Source organism: Aythya fuligula, chromosome 24 (genome assembly GCF_009819795.1).
Source record: "Aythya fuligula isolate bAytFul2 chromosome 24, bAytFul2.pri, whole genome shotgun sequence".
NCBI classification, from domain to species: Eukaryota; Metazoa; Chordata; class Aves; order Anseriformes; family Anatidae; genus Aythya; species Aythya fuligula.
This window is the reverse complement of record NC_045582.1, coordinates 3,568,054-3,588,127: the sequence shown is the minus strand read 5'-3', so window position 1 is coordinate 3,588,127 and position 20,074 is coordinate 3,568,054. Positions and strand designations below refer to the sequence as shown.

Sequence of the window (20,074 nt, the reverse complement as noted above, 5' to 3'; positions counted from 1 at the left end):
CACCACTCCCTTAGCACAGGATTAAGCCGCCCTTGGTTTGTTGGCTCATCTGAATGGAGCAAGCTGAGAAGCAAACAAAATGACCCAGTTAGGACAGATCTGCTATTTCAACTGTTTCAAAGCAGAGCTGGTTGATTTGCAGCATCAGTTGTGGGAACACTCACACTGAGCCTTTGAGCCAGGAGCCCGGAGGAGACAGACGTCAGAGGGATGAGATGCGCTTGGGATGAGAGCTGCTCATCAGCTGGCCCAGCTGCTCCAGGGAGAAGGACGTGTCTGCGGCTCTACCTGACGCAGAACAGCACCCATTTCTTCATGATTAGCCACTTTTCATTAGCATGGGGCTGTGCAGTTCATTTGTACCGTGGTCCATTAGGCAGTTTTACCGACATCCGCTAATATTTACCGAGCTCCGCAGGTTGATTTACTGTGGTCTGCCTGGCAGGGAGCTGAGCGCTGGCTCCAGCTACATCCAGGCAGCCAGCTGCTGCTCGCTGCCTTCGGAGCCGGGAACTGCAGCTGCTCCCTGAGACACTGGGAGGGTAGGGGCTATCTGCTCTTCTGTGCCGTGCTTCTGGGCCACTCGCTAGTGGAGTAAATTAAACATATTTTCAAAGAAATCTTTTTATAATGGTAGGTAAATTGCATCTCGATGGCTTGAATTCCTCATTTAATTAGGGCTCTTGCAGCCCTACAGTCTTCATGGTGAGCTTTAGTTTTGCACCGTGTTCACCCTTTGTATTATTTTGGAGAGTTGGTTGCTGCTCCTGAAACTGCCTTGTCCAGCTCCATCACGTCATTTCTCTCCCCACTTTGCAGTGACAGAGCCCATGACATGAGAACTCCTTTGGAGAGGCCTTCAGTGATTTTGAGGCCATCAAAAACCCAAAGCATTGGTGAGCTTAGCAGATGAGAGATACCCTGGACATGGTATCTTGCAGCAGATAGACGTATTTATTTTGCACTGGAAAGCATTCACTGTTATCTGCCCTCACGTTTTGGTGCATTTCCCTGTTGATAGCAGCAGAGTAGCACAGGAGGAGGTGCTTTGCTCGGCTTCAGCAACGTTTGTTTTGGCCTCAGATCTGTCATCTGTCTGTTCACAGGTCGTTCCTTCTATTGGGCTTCTGAAATGACAGCAGGAGGGATGGCATCTCGATGCTTGGATGGGGTAGGGCAGGAGTAACAAGGGCACTGCTCCGGGGGATTTTTCTAGACCTTTCCAGGGATGAGGTGTTAGGAACCGTGTCCTTCATTTTGATTTCAGTCATGTCTCACACAGAAAGTACTTGATTATAGATGAGATTGTGAGGTCCTGAAGGCACAAACTGCCATTTTGTGTGCTTGCCCTGATGGAGAAGGTCTTGAAGGAGTCTCAAAGGTGCTACTGTAATATGAATTAAGTTTACTTAATGAATAATAAACGTTCCCAGCATGAATATACTTCTTTTTCTTTCTTTGTAGGAAATAATTAAGCTGTTGCCCTTCCATAGAATATTTTTGGACAGACTGGAAGAGAATGAAGCCATAGACCAGGACCTGCAGGCGTACATCCTTCATCGGATACACAGCAGCTCGGAGATCCAGAACAACATCTCGCTGAATGGCAAAATGGACAACACTACGTTTGGCAAGCTCAGTTCTCACCTCAAGACTTTGAGCCAAGGGTCCTACCTGTACCTAAAACTCACTTTTGATCTCATAGAGAAAGGATACCTAGTACTAAAAAGCTCCAGCTACAAAGTAGTGCCAGTGTCTCTGTCAGAAGTTTACCTGTTACAGTGCAATATGAAGTTCCCAACGCAGTCTTCCTTTGATCGGGTTATGCCTCTCTTGAATGTGGCAGTGGCATCTCTGCATCCATTAACAGATGAACATATTTTTCAGGCCATTAATGCAGGTAACATTGAGGGCACTTTGGAGTGGGATGACTTTCAGCAGAGGATGGAGAACCTTTCTATGTTTCTTATCAAACGTAGAGATATGACGCGAATGTTTGTTCATCCCTCTTTTCGAGAATGGCTTATTTGGAGAGAAGAAGGTGAAAAGACCAAGTTTCTCTGTGATCCTAGGTAAGCAGATGCTCTGAGGAATCAGAGCTTCCACATGTGTTCATCTCAAAAGCGTTTCGTGCTGTTATCTGAATCATTTCATTTTACAAGGTTGCACATGGAATGAGATTCATCTCACCTGACTTTGATGTGTCTGCTCTGTACATAACTCCAGCTGTACTGGTCTCCTTACAACTTTGTATTGTCCGTGGAAAGAAGTAAGTGCTCCCTGGGCACAAAACTGACCCGGCAAATGTAACAGTATTCTTTAGACTGAGACGAGCTGTTCTTCAGAAGGTCCCAGTTGACTAGCTCAGATACAGGCATCTGAGTCATGCTAGGGGTGGCTGCATTTTGGCAGATTAATCCTGCCAGCTCAGTCTGGAGAGGGGAATCATCCTCTGTTTCCTCAAAGGTAGCGAAACCATGTGAAGCGGAGGATAAGGAGATGAAAGATGAACAGTGTGGGTACGTCTTTTGCAGTTGGCTTCTTTTTGAAGTCTTGTTCCTCGTAGTCCTGCTATAAATGCATTTTTGAAAGCAAAACAAGGAACGGAATCAGGCTGTTCACAATTTTGGACTGTAAATGCATACGTAATCTCCGTACTGATAGCAGCTGAGTTCCTGGCTTAGCTCACAGAGAACAGAATTTAATCATGGTTAGATTTATATTCTCTAAACCCAGTGATCACTATTAACAATGTTATCTTTGTTTCTGCTGAAGAGTGGAAACAGACACTGACTGTAATTCTAGTAGTTTATCCCCGTAAGCTCTGCTCCGTTTTGCTTGCCCATCTCTTAAAATACGATTACAAAAATCAGGGAAACACTCAGATGCTCGGCTGTATCAGGGCATCTCCTGGATCCTGCGACCAGCCTAAAGAAATACGGCAGTATCTGCTGGAACCACATAGCTGATTAGAGCAGACATAGCTGCTAGCACTCTCGTTGTAATTTACCACTTTAAATTTTGTCACAAACAGGCTACAGTAGAAAAATATTATATAGCTCCTCCCAGTGGGAATCTTGGCTGGTTTAGTGGGTTCTGCGTGATAGTCCTATCAAGTGAACCCTCTGTAAGACATCTTACAGCAGCAGGTGTCTTTATATCAATCAGTGCTGGTTATTTAATATCCTCCCGTGGAGTCATGAAGTGCTCGTCACTGGGTGATGCTTTTCCACCCTGTTTGCAACGCGGACACGTCAATTATGCCGATGGAGCTGAGAGCAGCCCCCCTTTCTGGCCACTTGTCACCGAGGTGGTTACGGGCTTCCTACAAGCTCTCAGAAGACCAACCTCAGAATGAAACTCAAAAGTGCTCCATTTTTAGATGATTTTGCACTGAAGCCATGCTTGCCACTGCACGTGGTTTTTGCAGGAAGTCACAGATCAGCCCTTGTTCACTCGATGAGATAAACCATGGGATGGATCTCTGCTCGGGGTTCAAGGACATCATGACCACGTTGTGCTGCCCTCAGAGCTGTAGTTTGAGCAGGGCTTGGTCTGTAGCTGTCTTGCCAAGCTGAGAGTGGGCACAGCGCTGTCCTGGAGAGGAAACCGTGCGAGCTGCGCGCTCACCTGCCTGCGGAGCTGGAGCCGGGTCCTTTGCTCTTCCACTTCTCTGTGCCAAACAATTTGTCACACACTTTGGGAGGCTCTTGGCCGTCACTCGAGTCCCGTATGTGCCATTTCACCTGGAATATTAATGCTGGCTTTAACCATAGGGGGAAATCTTGTGCTCTTTGCAAGAACAAAACCCCTGTGGGATTTCTGACGCTAACCAGACTCAGCTCCTCGCCAGGGGCAAGCAAAGTTGCAATGCATGTAACGGGCTCCCAGTGCCTCGAGTGCAAGTCTATACGTATTGAAGGGCTAATAAATATCTCTAATGTATAATGCACGCTAATTGCATTACACTCCGATGGTAGATAATGAAACAGGATACATTTTGGTGATTAATAGAGAGGACCCTCTGAGATTCTGCTATTGTGCTCCTCAAAATCCTCCTGTCCAGCTCTCAGGGAAGCGCCAATATTGCAATGTTGAGCTCAGAGTACAGTAAACCCTTAGCAACGATTAAGATAAGTAATGATTTTTCATTTTATTCCTCTAAAAGAAGCACAGCTTGCCACTGGCTGAGCTAATAGGAGTAACCTATGAAAATTTGCCTGCTGTTGGTTTGTTTGCAGCAACTTTGATTTCCTTTCTGCTCACTTGGGAATTGGGAAGAAGTTATAACCGTACGGACCGCTCATCGTCTGCTGGGGCAGAAACGTGCTGTTAATGCAAAGCTCGTTGACTTCCCCATGTCGATACAGCCAAGAGTCAGGTTGCTGAGGCTGATTTTTCATAGGAGAAGAGCTTTGGAGTGAAGTGTGGTTTTGTGAAGCTGCTCTTAATTGACTTACCCTGACAGGGCGTCCAGGTGTAAGGATGTTACGAAAGAAATTGGGATAATGGGCCTTGTGTCTGCACACTGCAGCTGGGGTAATCTTCCTCATTTCATTAATGAGAGCGAGTTCCTGTGTTCTGGGGAGTATGGAGAAGAGGGGAGAGGAAGAACACAGTGTCCAGAAATTACCACGTTTTCCTAGGCCTTTATGATAAGCGGCAAATCTCCATCCTCCAGATTTTTCTGTGAGCCTGGTGAGTTGCTAACCCTTGTCCTTGGATGCTCACCGTGAGTTTTCTGTCTCAAGCAAGGGCTGCCTGGCATTGAGGGGAACACAATCACCATAACCTCTCTCGCAAGAGACCCCCCAGCATCTATTTAATAACAGGGCACCAACAAAGCATTTGTCAGAGCTGAACCAGCATCGGAGTAATGACTTCCCCTGCCTGTCAGCGTAACGCTATTAACTCAGTGCCTTAGTTGACAAATAACATCAAACATCTTAGGGGAAAGACCCAATCCTTTGTGACTGGTGCATGGAGAAAGTGGTGATTATTGAGTGTTTGCTCTTACACTTGTATTTCTTAACGTAAATTCTTCTCTGATGCCGTGCTGTGTTTTGCCTAGACTTAATCAGAAACTTCCATGCAATTATCTTGCAAGCTTTTACAACGCTAATAAAACGTTTTATCCCTGGGCTGCTGCTGAAGGAACTGCGAGGGAGACAGACGTGATTTGCCCTGGTGAGGCAGTAAAAGAGCTGCAGCCAGATACAGACCCCCAAAGTGAAATTACTCTGTCCAGATTTAAGTATCAACATCTGCGTGGCTTGTCTAGACTTGCTTTATAGTCAGAGGAGGGAAATAAGGATGATTCATTTCATCATGAGCTAAAAGGCTAAAATAGGTCAGATGAAGAGTGCCTTGCAAGTGTCTCCTCCTGTCAATTTATAAAGGAGCTCAGGGTTTTGGGCTCACTGGGAGATGTCTCCAGTACTGACGGTCTGCTCTGCTAACCGGTACGCAGGTTTTGGGGGTAGATCTGCAGGTGTCCTTTTCTTGCTCAGAAAACAAAGGAAGTAAAAAGCTGCTCTTTATGCCGTTGCCAGCATATGGCTCTCGTAACAGGGGCTTTTGCTTCTCAGGGTGGCACATGCACAAGCTGCTGGTGTGTCCCCTGTCATTGCTGAGCAAAGTGGTTCTTTGTAGCACGGCTCAGGGACCTTCCAACGGCAGTGGCACCTCAGCAAATTAAGCACCGAGATCTCCACTCGCAGCATGGAGTCACCTCACCTAGGCTCTGGTGCTCGCAGTGCATGTATCTGGACCGGGGTGAGTGGGAGGGCAGCAGGCACTGGTGTAGCGATGGGGGAGGACAGCTCCTCCCAGGAGGAATATTCCACTGGGAATCCATCCGGGAATATCCCAGATGCGGCGTTAGTCTGAAATCCTGAACATCTGTGGTCAGGCTTCCAGAAAAGCTGGATGCTCAGGTCTGAAGAGAGCCCCTGCAGGCACTGGGAATCATTCAAAACCCAGTTCCAGGTGCCTGGGTCACCAGTGACACCGCTGGGGTGGTTTAGGGGTGATGCTCAAGCTCAGAAATCACAGAATCCTAGAATTACTAAGGTTGGAAAAGCCCTCCAAGATCATCTGGTCCAACCATCCCCCTACCACCAATGTCATCAGTAAACCATGTCCCCAAGCACCACGTCCAACCTCTCTTGAACACCCCCAGGGACGGTGCTGCCACAACTCCCTGGGCAACCCGTCCCAGTGCCTGACTGCTCTTTCTGAGAAGAAATGTCTCTTCATTTCCAACCTAAACCTCCAAATGCTAAACCTAAACCTAAACAAATGCCGTATGAGGAACCAATATTCTGCAGTAGATGTTCTTCAGTGCACCAACAATAGATCAGGGGCAGTTCCTCCTGCTCGTTGCCTGAATTAGAAGATGCCTAACAATAAGGGATATCGCTTAAAAAAAAAGGCAGAAGTGCTGGTGTCTCTGGAGCTGGGGGCGAGGGCAGCTCCTCATCTACCCCCTCGTGTTCCACATCACGAACCAAATCTGTTCCTGTCCCTGCAGCCCTAAATAAAGGCACCTTGTGTGGCTCGGGGTGCAGCAGTGATCCAAGCAGGAGCACGCAGCTCCAACGCAGCCCGCCGAGTTGCCATGGTTTCCTGCAGAGCTGTCCTGGAATACAATACAGTGTAGGTATTTTGCATTTTCCTTTCTCTCTTGGGAGGCAAGCTGCAAGTGGAGACTTTTCCTACACAGAGTTAATGTTTTTACTTATTACCCAGCGGACTGAGAGATTGTGAATTAGAAACAAATAAGTGTTTTTTGCACTTAATCTCACTGACAAATCAAATTAAGCTTAATCTGATCGACAAATAACAATCCCCAGTCAAAAGGGAATAAATTTAGAAAGTTTGGAGGAAAAGAAGTCAGTGAAAATCATAAAAATTCAGTGATAGAGCAAACACTTAAATGGGAGGGGGGCTTTATATTACGCATCAGCTTCTTAAAACTTGTCTACAATTAACTCCTAAGTATTTCACGTCATTATAGTGCTTGGTTAGTTAACTTTTTGTTTTCATCTTTTATATGCTGAGATTCTGGAAAGCTCTTAAAATATACTCAGATTTATTGTTAGCTTGAAAAAAAGCATTCACCAAAAGCCAGGCTGTGTCTTAAGTGTTCTCTCTGCATTCACGCGGGATGGATTTCACTCCATGAAGCAATGGTGCTATTTGAACTCAAGGTGAAGCAAAATAATGGGTTTTATTTAGTTGAATCCTTTACTTATGCAGAAAAAATAAAAATAATGCAGTGCCCAGTAGCACCTTGTGGGGAGGGAGATGGAACAAGGAGGTTTTCGCGAGTGTTCAGCAGCGACCTCAGCTCTGGAGGTGCAGCAGGGAGCTGAGCGCTGCTTCTTCCATTCTTATTTTGCATTACTTTGCTGCTTGAATTGCCTTTCTGAAAGTGTTTTATTTGGAGTGCCCCCAGGTGTGGGTCCGTGGCGAGCACCTGGTGGTTCAGCAGGACCCCGAGGGACGGGTGGTGTTTTGTTCATTGCGCTGTGCCAGCTGCGTGCTGCGTGCCACATGTCACCGAAATACACGAGGTCAACTCGTTCCCTAGCCAGCCTGCTGTCCGGGCATCTGCACTTGTGCAAAGCCTGTGCTGAGTTAGTGTAATTAATTACCAAATCGCCGGGGGATTTGGTGTTTTATCATCATTCCTGCAGCTCTAATTTTGGCGGGACTGCGGAGCGGGGAGGAAGCGGTGGTTTACCTGTGGTTTGGAGCAGGGATTCCTCTACACCCCTAGCATAAGAATGGCAGTCAAACATTTCTTGCTGGTTTCATTTCCTCATCACAAGGAATGCAGCTGAGTTCCGTATTTTTGGGTCACAAAGATGTATCCATCATGATGTCCTCCACTTCACTGAATGGGCAAACACAAGCTGCTCACCAGGCAGTGGAGATCTGATGGACTGCTGACACTGAGTGTACAACTTCCAGGCTTCCAGAGTAAAGTTTTCTGATCCCTGACTTGTAAATGGTGTATTTTGAAATGTAAAAAGAATGGGCAATAGCTCAACCAAATTAATGTAGGAGACTCTTCTATATGTGAGCATCCACATTGCCAGTGTTTCTAGGTGTTAACTCTAAGCTCCTGCAGAAACACTGAGCTAAAAATGAATGATTAAAGCCATGGGTAGCAAATCAGGCAGCTGTAATGGGACTTCTCTGAATGTCAGAAGCCAAGGTTTGTGCAATGTGGACTTTGGGACTGGGTAGAGAGAAGGATCTGTTGGTGGACGTAGAGGAGAGGGAGGCTTGAGCTCATTCACGTGGTGGCTCTACATCTAACGAAGAGCCCAAGTGCCTGAGTTGCAGGTTTTTCGTCGGAAACTTGGACAGGGCTGCAGGTGTGGTGTCGATTGGAAGAGAAGAAATGGGAGACAGATTACAAATCATGACTGATGAGATGAGATGAAGAGCAGATGTGATTGCTGCCACCATAAAGGACATCAGCAGAGCAGCTTGCTTTAACTGGCTCATTAGACATGCAACCTAAGCATTCAGATGCAAGTTTTTTTTTAAATATATTTTGTCTTGAGTTACTGTCCTCATAAAATCTTTTTTTTTTTTTTTTTTCTGGACTGCAAACTTCTGTACGCTGTACCATTTTTACATCTAAATGGAAGAAAATATTCACTGAGTAATCCATTCTGTGGCACTGAGCCACTAAAAAGAGAGAAGTGGAATTAATTGGAAGCAATATGTGTGCTTACTGAAGAAAGAAATGTTGCTTAATTTGTTCTTCTTATTTCATTCCTCAAATCTTAAGACTCACTCACTGAGCAGAAACATCTTCCAGTGGTGTACTAGGGAGTAGCCCCAGCTTTATTCCACCTTGCTTCTTACAAGTTCATTTACTCCCGGTTAAATGGAAGTAGAGCGCTTCCAAGTCACATTGCCCATTCTTTTATTATCCTGCTTATTTGAAATTACTCAGGTGAAATGAGAACAGGAGGTGCATCACCATTTATCTTTCGAGTTCTTGTCTGCATGTTGACAATATAGTCACCGGAGAGCTTACTGAGAGATGGTTTTTATTCATTTTACCCACCTAACATGTTTATTAAATATGCCAGCAGTCTTTTCACACTGCTCTTGGACATCACTTATTTACTCTGAATACGAAGTAATCTGTTCCTGGCAACCAGCAGATTTTCTGAACGGCCTTATGAACTGAACTGAGATGAGGGAATTTCATCGTTACTCCCTGGATCTAGTTTTTTTAATCTCATTAAGTCAGGCTCTGTAAGGGTTCAGAAATGGTTTATTCTCTCCTTTATTGTTCTGTATTTTTAAATTATTGCAAATATGTTTTGTTACCTTAAACCTGAAGGGTGCCATCAGAGTTACCTGTTTTTCCTCTGCTGCTTCTCTGGGCAGTTCCTGGCACCCAACTGCCATTATTTCATGCAATTTAGTGGAGAGCTGCTCCAGGACAAAGTCCCAATAAGGGTTCAGCTGTATTATCCCAGATTAATTGCAGATGAACTCTTTCTCTGTGATAGCCAAGTATGTAACATAATCTCTGGCTTTTACTCTCCATACTTGATAAAATATGGGAGCAGCACAGTTAGTACCTATGGAATTTATAACAGACAGCCTAGAGAATGAAAAATGACAGCAGCATCACTAGCAGATCTTCAGCATAATTCTGCTTTCAGCTGAGCTGCATCAGTGAGATCATTGCTATTAGACCTGTCAAACTTACCTGAATAAACCAGTGACTTCCCACCTGAATGATGACGTTAATACCATGTTGGGGGGCACAGAGCTTCCCACTTCCTTCAAAGTTCGGAATCATTAAGCACAAGATGCTCCAAGACATCTCTCAGCGCTGAAGATGCTGTTAACTACTGTTTGGCTCCGTCTCACACACGCTCAATCAGCCTGCCCTTCCTGCAGTGTATTAAGGACGTGGTGCAAGACAGCACTGGCTGTATGTGGAGGCTCTGCTCCTTGATCACATCCCCCTGATGTGCACCATATTGTAGCATTGCGGGTGGTATTGGTTTTACTGGTGTTCAGTCGCACCCCAGCAATGAAGAGACATCCAGTGAGCCTATTGATTTGAAGTCTGCCATCACCAAGACACACTTAAATCAGAATTTCTTTAGGGATAGGCCGGGTGCTGTTAAGTGATTCCATTTCTGCTGCTTCCAGTGGTCACAGAGTGGTTCGTGCAATTCTTCAGGTCTCCTTTACACCAAGCACAGCTTTGCTGCTTTTACTGCTTAGACTACAAATAAGGCAGTGGGGAAGGTTACATACAAAGGGATGAAGCACTAAGAGTTGGGATGATGTCTGGATGCAGATTTTTGTGCAGTGCTTTGTCTCTGGTAAGCCAGAACTCATCAGCCAAGCACTTGTAGCTGGTGGCATTGGGTGAAGTATTAAATCATGGTCATATGTCTTAGAGAGACCCGCTGCAGTGAGACCAGGGGTGTTGGACTTTGTGTGCATCTGATGGGTTGAACCTTATCATCTGTGCTACAAAAAAGCAAGATTATATAATCACAGATAGCCCCTTTTAGCCGGGAAATGGCATGTTTAGCACCTGGAACAGTGGGTTCCTAGTTTCTGATTGGGGCCATTAGGTGTACCTGCTGTATAAGAATGGCCAGTGGTGATTATGGTATGAGCAAGCCATTGTGAATAAGACAATTGTTGGGTGAAGAAAACAACCCGAAACCATGGTGGCGAAGGTTTCTCATCCTGCTAATCAGAATTATCTCTACAGTTTCATAGAGCAGCAGGAACTGGTAGTGCCCTGCTGCTGTGTTCTCCGTTACTTGTAGGCAGGTGACGCTTTCTGATCAGGTGTCTCATCCTTCGTCTCTTCGCAATGAAACGTGACTTAAAAGATGGAAAGATTTATTTTTTTTTTCTTGGCTGTGAACTCTGCTGTCCTAGTTAGCTTAGCAAATTAAAGCAGTGTTTAATTCTGCGGGAAATAATGCTGCATATTTAAGAACATTCCCTGTTTTGAATTGTTTCTTGTATAACATTAATTCCTCCTAAGTTAATTCACAATTATAACATCAGAGGGAAACTATGCTACAAAAATCAATAAATCACTGTTGGTGATTAAGTGATCCTTCAGCAGGAGCTGACTGTGAGCTGAGCTCGGCCTTTCCTGCAGTCTGCTGCACTGGACAGACGTCCTTTGGAAAGCAAAGGAGGCTCCGGTCTTCGTCAGAGCAGACATTATTCTCTGCACTGAAGTTATAAAATTGCCCTCTGCAGAGCTGAATAAAATATGAATACACGTCTGCTGGAAGACCAGATTCACTGGGCACCGTGTCAGATGTCTGGGTTTTGGAATGGTTTCATGGGATTAGCTGGAAGAAGGGAGACGTGGATGTAAATCAGGAAATTTGGATGTTGGTAGGTTCAGAAGTAAAAGGGACTGATTCTCACTTTGTTTTTTGCCTGTCTTCTGTTTCATTGGTTCAATGCCTTAAAAATCAAGTAACTTTATACCCTTTTAAATCTCCTTTGCTTTGTCTGAAGGATAAAAGAGTGTAGATGAGGCACATATGCAGAAGCTTTTAGTATTTCCTTCTGTGTTTCCCCATGCTGCACCACAGCTCTTCAGTCATGCTAGGATTTTGTTAGTGCTGCATTGTCCCTTTCCATCTGTGGCACAAGGGATGGGGACAAAATGAGGAATGTGCTCGAGGTACCAGTTCCCTGCATTGGCTTGTTCTGCTCCCACAGCTCCGCATGCTGTAGCTTTGGGTGAATAAGAGAGCAGCCTACAGCACATACCCCATAAGTAGCCTTCACTTACAGCTGCTATACGTCTGTACCAGTTCATGCTATGCAAGGAGCAAGGCTCTCATCTTTATATATACGTATGTGTGCATCCCTGGGCACAGCCCTCACCATTATGGGAGCCTGCATTTTGGAGCTGGCTTGCACTGCCACACACAGTCTGCGAGTGCAAACAAAGGCTTCCAGAGCTGAGCTGGCAGCGCTATTAATTTTTCACAAAAAGAAATCTTGCATTAAAAATAGAAAATCTCTGATGATAAACTCTGCAGTAGTGAAATTCAAAGCAAATCATTTCACTGAGCTCCTTGATGTAGAAATCATTACTGCCATCCTCTGCTGTATTAGAAAAAAGAAAAAAAAGCCCATGCTGTTCGAGTCTGTTTTAGCATGCAATTAACGTTGACAGAACAAGTGACTGCAAGTATTTATCAACAAGCCCAAAGCCAAGGTCTGGGAAACATTGCAGAGGTAATGCATTACTCATGAATACTGTACTTTATTCCGGAATAGTTCGTACATGCCTTATTCATAACAGCCAAAGTCATGCATATAATTAAATTTAGGTAAATACCCTACCAGCTGCAGCTGAAAAGCAATTTAGGAGCTAAGCATGGACCTTGGGCTTGCGTGTCAGACAGGAGCTGCACTTCATCTCTCACTGCAAAGAGAAGGCATGTCAGAAGTTTCTGGATCTTCAGTCCACGCTCAGTATTAATGCAGTTACAGCTCTGTTCTGAGCCTTCCCAAACATTTTTGAAGAGTTTCCGATCAGCCGTGTTCAACAAGCAAACAAGTGGCATTATTTCCTCTTCTTCGATGGGCAAAACAAAGGTAGAGAGGGTAGCTACAGCATCCCTTTGTGAGCTCGCTATCAGATCGTGGAACAGAAAGCTGCTGTTAATTATTTCCATCCCAATGCATGACTCTCCCCAGCAAGGAAATGAGCTGATGTCTCTGAATGAATGCGCACCACCAACCTTTTAGTTGAGGTAAACGCGTTGGCTGTTGTCCAAAATATAAGCGTAGCAACGTGAGGCTGAGGAGCCATTGAGATGTATTGAGAATATTAGAGTGATTATAGGTTTTCGTAATCTGGCTGAACGGGGATGGGTAAAATCTAGCAGTTGCTGCACTCCTTGACTTGCAGCTGTATCTTTATGGTTTTGTGATCACGCGAAACTCAAGCTGTGTTGCATAGTCATTTGTTTTCGTCTGCTCTGTTTCTTCTTTCCGTGGGCCTTCCTAGAGTTTAGCTGGTGTAATGAGCAAAAGCATTTGACTGTCTCCTTCGAAAGGGTGTGAACTGGTGGGTATCTCCTCCTGCTCCAAAGGTGTGGAGCAAAGAGGGGAAGAGCAAAAGGAAAGAAATGCAGTAGGCCTTAGATAACTCAGGGTGCTACAACCACTCCCAAATCCCTTCTGTTTTGCCATCTTTTTAAGTTTTGTCCCTTCTGTTAGTTGCTTTGTGGAAAGCTGGCCCAGTGCAGCCACATGTCAAGGGAGGCACTGCCCAGTGCACAGCGGTGTCCTGTCATTTCAAGCAGCCCACCATGGCACCTGAGCACCTCAGTCACCGTCTGGAGGAGCTTCTCCTTCCTCCCCTTGTGGTGAGGGAGCCACAAGGTTGCAGGCGCCCACCACAGGTTGCTCGGTATGGTGGGACAAGCCTGGGTCGGGGCAGGGAGCGAAGAGGAATGTGACAGGAGCTTCTCTTCAGGTTCTTCGTCAGCTCAAGACACCCAAAGCGCAATGGGCACCATCAACCAACCAAGCATTTAGACAACAGCCTGTTATTTGCATTTGCCTGAGCATGAGCCAGCAGTGTGCCCAGGTGGCCAAGAAGGCCAACGGCATCCTGGCTTGTGTCAGGAATAGTGTAGCCAGCAGGAGCAGGAAGGTGATTTTCCCCTTGTATTCTGCACCTTGAGTACTGCGTTCAGTTTTGGGCCCCTCAGTACAAGAAGGATATCAAGGCCCTAGAGCATGTCCAGAGAAGGGCTGTGAAGCTGGGGAAGGGTCTGGGACAAAACTCCTGTGAGGAGCGGCTGAGATCACTGGGGTTGTTTAGTCTGGAGAAGAGGAGGCTCAGGGGAGACCTTATGGCTTTCTACAACTCCTGAAAGGAAGTTGTGGGGAGCTGGGGGTCGGCCTCTTCTCATGGGTAACTAGTGATAGGACAAGAGGGAATGGCCTTAAGTTGTGCCAGGGGAGGTTCAGGTTGGAAATGAGGAAACATTTCTTCTCAGAAAGAGCAGTCAGGCATTGGGACAGGCTGCCCAGGGAGGTGGTGGAGTCACCGTCCCTGGAGGGGAGCCCAAGGAGAGGCTGGATGTGGTGCTCAGGGACATGGTTTAGTGGGTGACATTGATGGTAGGGAGATGGTTGGACCAGGTGCTCTTGGAGGGCTTTTCCAATGTTTATGATTCTGTGAGGTCACCCTTATAAATTTCCTTGGCTTTTTGAGAGGCCCGATGGAGTTGCTCACTAGGGGAAGACATTATTTTAATACATGGGGAAGATCACCACATCACATTTTCCTAGGGCCACATTTACCTGGGGCCTCAAGGCCTGCCTTACAACACAAAGGCATTTTGTTCATCCTGCTCTTTTTTGGGCACACGTCCAACATCCTACAAGTACCATGTAGGCTGGCAAAGCGTCACTGGGCTCTGCTAAAATGAATCCGAGCATTATCAGTCCAGAAGGAGGTTTGTTGGCAGGGCCTGGGAGAGACCTTACCAAACACCTGGCTGTGGCACACAAGTCTTCCACTTTCCTTCTGGACTTCAGCAAAAGAAGGAGCCTGGCTTTCCTTTGAGACGGGGCTAAGCATTCTCCCTGGATGGAGATCCCCACCCTTGTGAAAACATCCATCTTTTGTAATATTTACTTGCCTTTTTGTCATGCTAAGTGCTTTTCTGCTTTACCAAATAGTGATGAGCTAATAACATTCCCTGTCCTTAAAAGCCCTTGTAAAGCCACAATTTATATCATGTTTGGTTTTGTTTGGCTCAAGGGGTTTTGATTGCTTTTATGTGTAGTCACATTTTTATTTAGTTCCAGAAATGAAATGGGTTAAAAAGGGCTCCCTTGAGAGTATCCAAAGGCTTACGGAAGAATCTGAACTTCCCTTTTACTCTGCCCTCAATGTCAAGGCAAGCAGTTGCTTTGCTTGTAGCATGCATACTTGGCTGCAGTGTAATTGTTTGTTTTTCTTTTTTTGATCTGATACACTTGGGAGACTTTGAAAAAGCCTCATTTGTTCCTAGTTCGTTGCAAGCAGCAACAATGTCTGCGTTAGTGATCTGCATCTCCAGTTGGCAGAGGCCATCTCCTCTTGGTTTGCTTCCTTCAGAAAATCTAACATATGGAAGGGTACACAAAGAGCGTATTTGTAGGCAACACGAAGAAAACTGCCTGCAAGGACAAATACTGGCCATTCTCACCCCAGAACAATTGGCATTGCTTCACTTCTTCACACCGCATGTCGTCTGTGCACGTACAGAGAATAAGCTGCTTGAGTCAAGACACAGCCATCTTAAACTTCCACTGTTTTGAGTTGGAAGTTCAAAAACCTTTAAGTACCTTTAGAAATGTCAGCGAAGACCACTGTTAGCAAAGGAAGTCAATGTCTTTTATTGTGTTTCACGTTAAATGGGGCTCTGCATGTTGCTCAGCTACGTTGTTTGGGTTGTCAACCTGGTAGGTCATTTGCCAGAAGCATCTTTGTTACTCGAAAAGCTGGAGAATGTGTTTTACGTGGAAATAAAGTTGCTTTAGTCTTCCCAGGAAATGTCACAGGGTGGAGAATGCAGTTGTCATTTAAAGGCCATTTTTCAAACTGTGGATATTTGGAATGTGTCATTTTCTAATGACTTCAACATCGATGGCATGCTTTCAAAGTGGAGTTGTGCTCTGCAAAATAACTACAAAAATAGCACCTCGTCTCTCATGAAATTGTACCTCTACTGTTTCTGAATTTAACTCTGTTTATAGAGAATGTATCATTTTATTTTTATCTTCTAATGATCTTTTTTCAGTGATAAGTGGTCACCAATAATAAATGATATGCAATGAGTTGGTGGTTTACAAATAAGAGCTAGTCCAGCTTAGTTTCCCCAAAGCTGGATTAGGTTGAAGGCTTAGCAAAAGCAAAAATTGTTTTCAAAATTTCTTCTGTTGGTGTAACAGGCAAATACTAACATGCTCCTCCTTCTCTTTTTAGGAGTGGCCACACATTACTTGCCTTCTGGTTTTCCCGTCAAGAAGGAAAACTAAATCGACAGCAAACTATTGAACTGGGACATCACATTCTCAAAGCACATATTTTTAAGGTAACAAAAATTAAAATGAAGACTCATGCCAACCTCATCCCCGTCGTGTATAATCTGCCAACGCTGGCAACGTTCAGTCTCTTCTTGTTTTAGGGCTGCTGTGAGAAGTGTGATTGCTGCAGGCTGCTGAAACATGTAGAAGTTAGCTTTACAAAATTGGCAATGGTATATAAGAAATTCTTGAAATTAAACCATCCTTCAGACTGTAAATTCAAGAAAGAGCCTCTTACCTAAAATCCCTCTCTTACCGTAAGAGGTTTCTTCCCATCTAAGATGAGTTCCTGTAACAACATCTAGGAAAAATAAATCTTAAAGAATTCAAAGGCTTTGAAGAACTCAACCCAGAGTTTAGGTTGTAAAAGGAAGAGGCACTAAAATCTGGTGGTTGATTCATTTTACTTCTCAGACAGACGTTTAACGCCTGAATAATTAAAGGGAAGCTTGGTCACGAACAGCAATGTGACCCATAAATTAAATGTTGTTCTTCTGCCTGCTGGCCCTCATACCAGGAGATGGAAATGAAAGAATGGATTTGTAAGGTCATAGGAAATACAGAATTTTCTTAAAAGTTTTAGGACCTGTGCATTTGCTTACCACTGATAAAAATGAGACTGTATTTTCATCTGGTCTGTGTATGATTTTACAGACTTAAGAACTTACGTAGTTCTATTAGTATTTTTGGGTCAAACATTTCTGTCCTGTGTCAGTTCTGTATTTATTTGTTGGTTTCCCTCTGCTGGATTCATGATCAAGTATAGTAATGAAGTCGCCTTGTATGGGAAAACAATGGCTAGAGCCAAAGGGAAGAACCCCAGGTCAAAGCATTATCCAATTAGTGTATAATTTTCAAATTTTGGGATACAATCCCAAGGCCCAATTTAGCAGTGAATTTAGTATTCAGCTGCATTTTACTTTAAAACTGATTCCAAATCTTTTTTGTTTCACACTCCGGTAGAAACAAATGGGGCTTCAGGAGCTAAACACATGACAATTTTCATTAAGTGGAAAAGTTGCCTGTAGATTCCACATTTAATTGAGCAATATTTACAATAGTAGAAAATGCCTATTAGCATATGAAAAATGTCAGTACTGCCTTCTGTTTCTAATCACTCGGCAAAATCCCTGTTTTTGCAGTGCTGCAGCAATAGCATGTCCCGGTGACAGATAAGCATAACAGTGTGTCATTTAAAAGTACTGTAAAGTTTTGAAAGGCTTTGGATTAGCTGGATTAGAAACACTGTAAAACTTGGTCTTTTGGTTTTCCTTGAATAGATTTATTTTTATTCCTTGTTTTTAACGAATGTTTACCAAGGATTTGTGTGTTTACTGAGTGAAACAATAGATGCATTAGTTTTTGAAAGGAGACATTAAACTGGAGTATTGCAGAGCGTTTTTAAGATCTTGAACATTCTTTTAAGAAAATATTTCAGACAATACGTATGCACATTCCTGCTGTTTCTGACCATATTTGCTTCTAAACAAGCATTTTTTCCACTCAAGCCTTTCATTCTGCCTGATTTTTTAGTGAAGTCATTACAAGTAAGATGGGTTTTCTGCCAGGAGAGGAGCGTGTCAGGTCATAAATTCAGAGTGTTTTTCCTGAAGTGTCTCATGTTATAGCAGCGGCTTTCTGCAGACACAAAGATTCTGATTTTGAAGGTATTTATCGAGGCTCAATATCATTTTATTTCCAGTTCATTTACCCATCATAAAGCTTGACAAGGATTAAAACAGGTTTAAAGCATTTTGTCCAGCCAGGTAGAAATGAGGGTTAGCTATAGAGTCAAAACTATGATTAAACAGGGAGGAAAACATGTTTATCTGATCCCTGTCACTTCACATCCACCAGCAGTTGTGCAAAATAACGAGGGGCCACTTGGAACGGCCGGGTGCAGCAGATGAGCGAAACGCAGCCGCGAGGAGCTGGCCTGGCAGCTGGGTGCAAGGAAGCTTCTTCGCTCGGTGGCTGAGATCTGCTGGTGCTCTTTCTTAGACACAAACATCCTCAAACAGTTTGGGAAAAAAAAGTACAAATGTTTTAGTCTTTTAAAGCAATTACCAGTCTTAACAGGAGCATATGGAAACCCAGCTTGGGAAGCCTGGCATGGAATGAAAGGGCAAGAAGAGAAATGTGCAGTAATGATACAAGAAGACCTAAACTTCGAGCTAACGTATGTTTTACAAATCAACCAAAGAGAAGTCTTTAACTTGATCTTAAATTAGTTAGCTGAAATGTCAGTAATCCAGAAGTGGGTGTCCCTCTTCTCCAGACTGAGCGTGTAATGGCAATTACAGGCTGAAACACACGCTGTGACAGCTAAAGGTATGTAAAGGTGTCTGAAGGTGTCTGATGTTCCTTGAAAAACAACCTTACAAGGAGCTCGTGTTGGATTTTGCGTCAAATCCTTGACTCTGTCATAGGCCACAGACAGCATTGGGTTTCATTTCTGTTCTTGGTTTTCTGTACACGTGTCACAGCAGTCGTGTCACGGTGCGGCTGAGACAAAGCCTTAGGGCTGTAGCAAGGTATGGATACAAGAGGAACTGATGGCCAAATAGCAGAGGAAGCAGTACGTTAGAAATGAAGTTATGCTGACAGCTGCAGACAAGAGTGCAGGACGAAAAAAAAAAAAACTAAGCCTGTTTGAAAATCAGGATTTTGTGGGCTTGGCAAGGTTGTTTGAATGCAACGTGCACGGTCAGGCCATGCCTTCGTCCTGCCAGATGGTCTCAGCGAAATGGAAACCACTCATCCTATTTCAGTTTGATGTTGTGTCAGGCTGGGATTTGCTTTCGCTGAAGGGTTCAACCTGCTTTACAGAGAAGGGAAACAGAGAGTCAGGAAGATATTACCTGCAAAATGAGAAATAGTGCAGATTTGTTTCTGCAATGCTAACGGTGTCAAGTGTATTTATTCCACAAAGGATAAATGTCATCTTTTATGCATTGCACTAATATCTAAGTATATATGTTCTAATAGTGGTTGAGATTTTTATAGCGTGTGTGATTATCTTCAGATGGCTATTCAGAAAGTACATACTCTTTCCCTCCATCCTGGTGGTGACTCAAACAGCTTATTTATGGGTTTGGTAGTATCATAACTATTTTTGAATTATTTTAACTGTTTATTATAAAATGGTTTTCCATTTGTCAAATGATACTGTACCGAGTTCACTGAAATTTAATATTGACCTCCAGTGTCCTGTGTTGTGTCATCTCAAAAGCAACATTTACCAGCGCTGAAATTCCTGAGTTCTTTTTCTGCCTCAAGCAGGAGCAGCTATTTTTCTCTTCAGTTCCCTGAATTATGAAGAAAACAAGCTCATGCAGTTGTTTGTTATTTATAAGAGCTTGTGTAATCTTTTAGCTTTTTTTTTTTTTTTAATTTGTGGTAAAACTGTTTTAAGTGACAAATCCACCAATGGCTGGTGCAAAGCTTCTGAGCACCTTTCACACCTGTGTGGCAGAGGTCTGTAATGTAGCCCAGCAGTGGGTTCAGACAGTGGTTCCTGCACTGTGAGCATCTTCCTTGAGGTGAAACAAATCCCATCGCCTGCTGCTGGTCCTCTTCCCACAGCCCCACACCACGTGTGTCAGTCCCTCGCTGCAAAGGGGACCAGAAGTCTTTCCCAAATGTGATCCTGCCACTCTGAGCAGGTACAAACGGCTACACAGCAAGTGAGGAGGTAGGAATCGGGCTTTGCATATCAAAACAGAATTAAAGATGTCTGTACAGTTTCCGTGGAAACAGCAGACTTAATGGTAAATCAATAGCAGAACAGCTACATATAGGCTATATCCACAGCGCACGGCGGAGCACAACCAGCAGCAAAGCTGGCATTTGCTTGCTGGAGGTGAAAACCCTTCCATCCCTCTGGTCTTTGGCTGGACCATTGCTAACTTCTACAAAGCTTTTGTCCCTTCAA

At 44.3% G+C, this 20,074-nt stretch overlaps 1 protein-coding gene across 13 annotated transcripts in view; it reads left to right on the top strand.

Annotated features, from left to right (window-relative positions):
* Nucleotides 1-20,074, top strand: part of TANC2 (tetratricopeptide repeat, ankyrin repeat and coiled-coil containing 2) — a 280,077-nt gene that overhangs the window by 227,359 nt on the left and 32,644 nt on the right. For all 13 annotated transcript variants that reach the window (XM_032202931.1, XM_032202934.1, XM_032202941.1 and 10 more), the window contains 2 exons: nt 1,465-2,072; nt 16,040-16,148. In XM_032202931.1, coding sequence (XP_032058822.1) covers nt 1,465-2,072; nt 16,040-16,148 — 717 coding nt within the window. The remainder of the gene's footprint in view (nt 1-1,464; nt 2,073-16,039; nt 16,149-20,074) is intronic.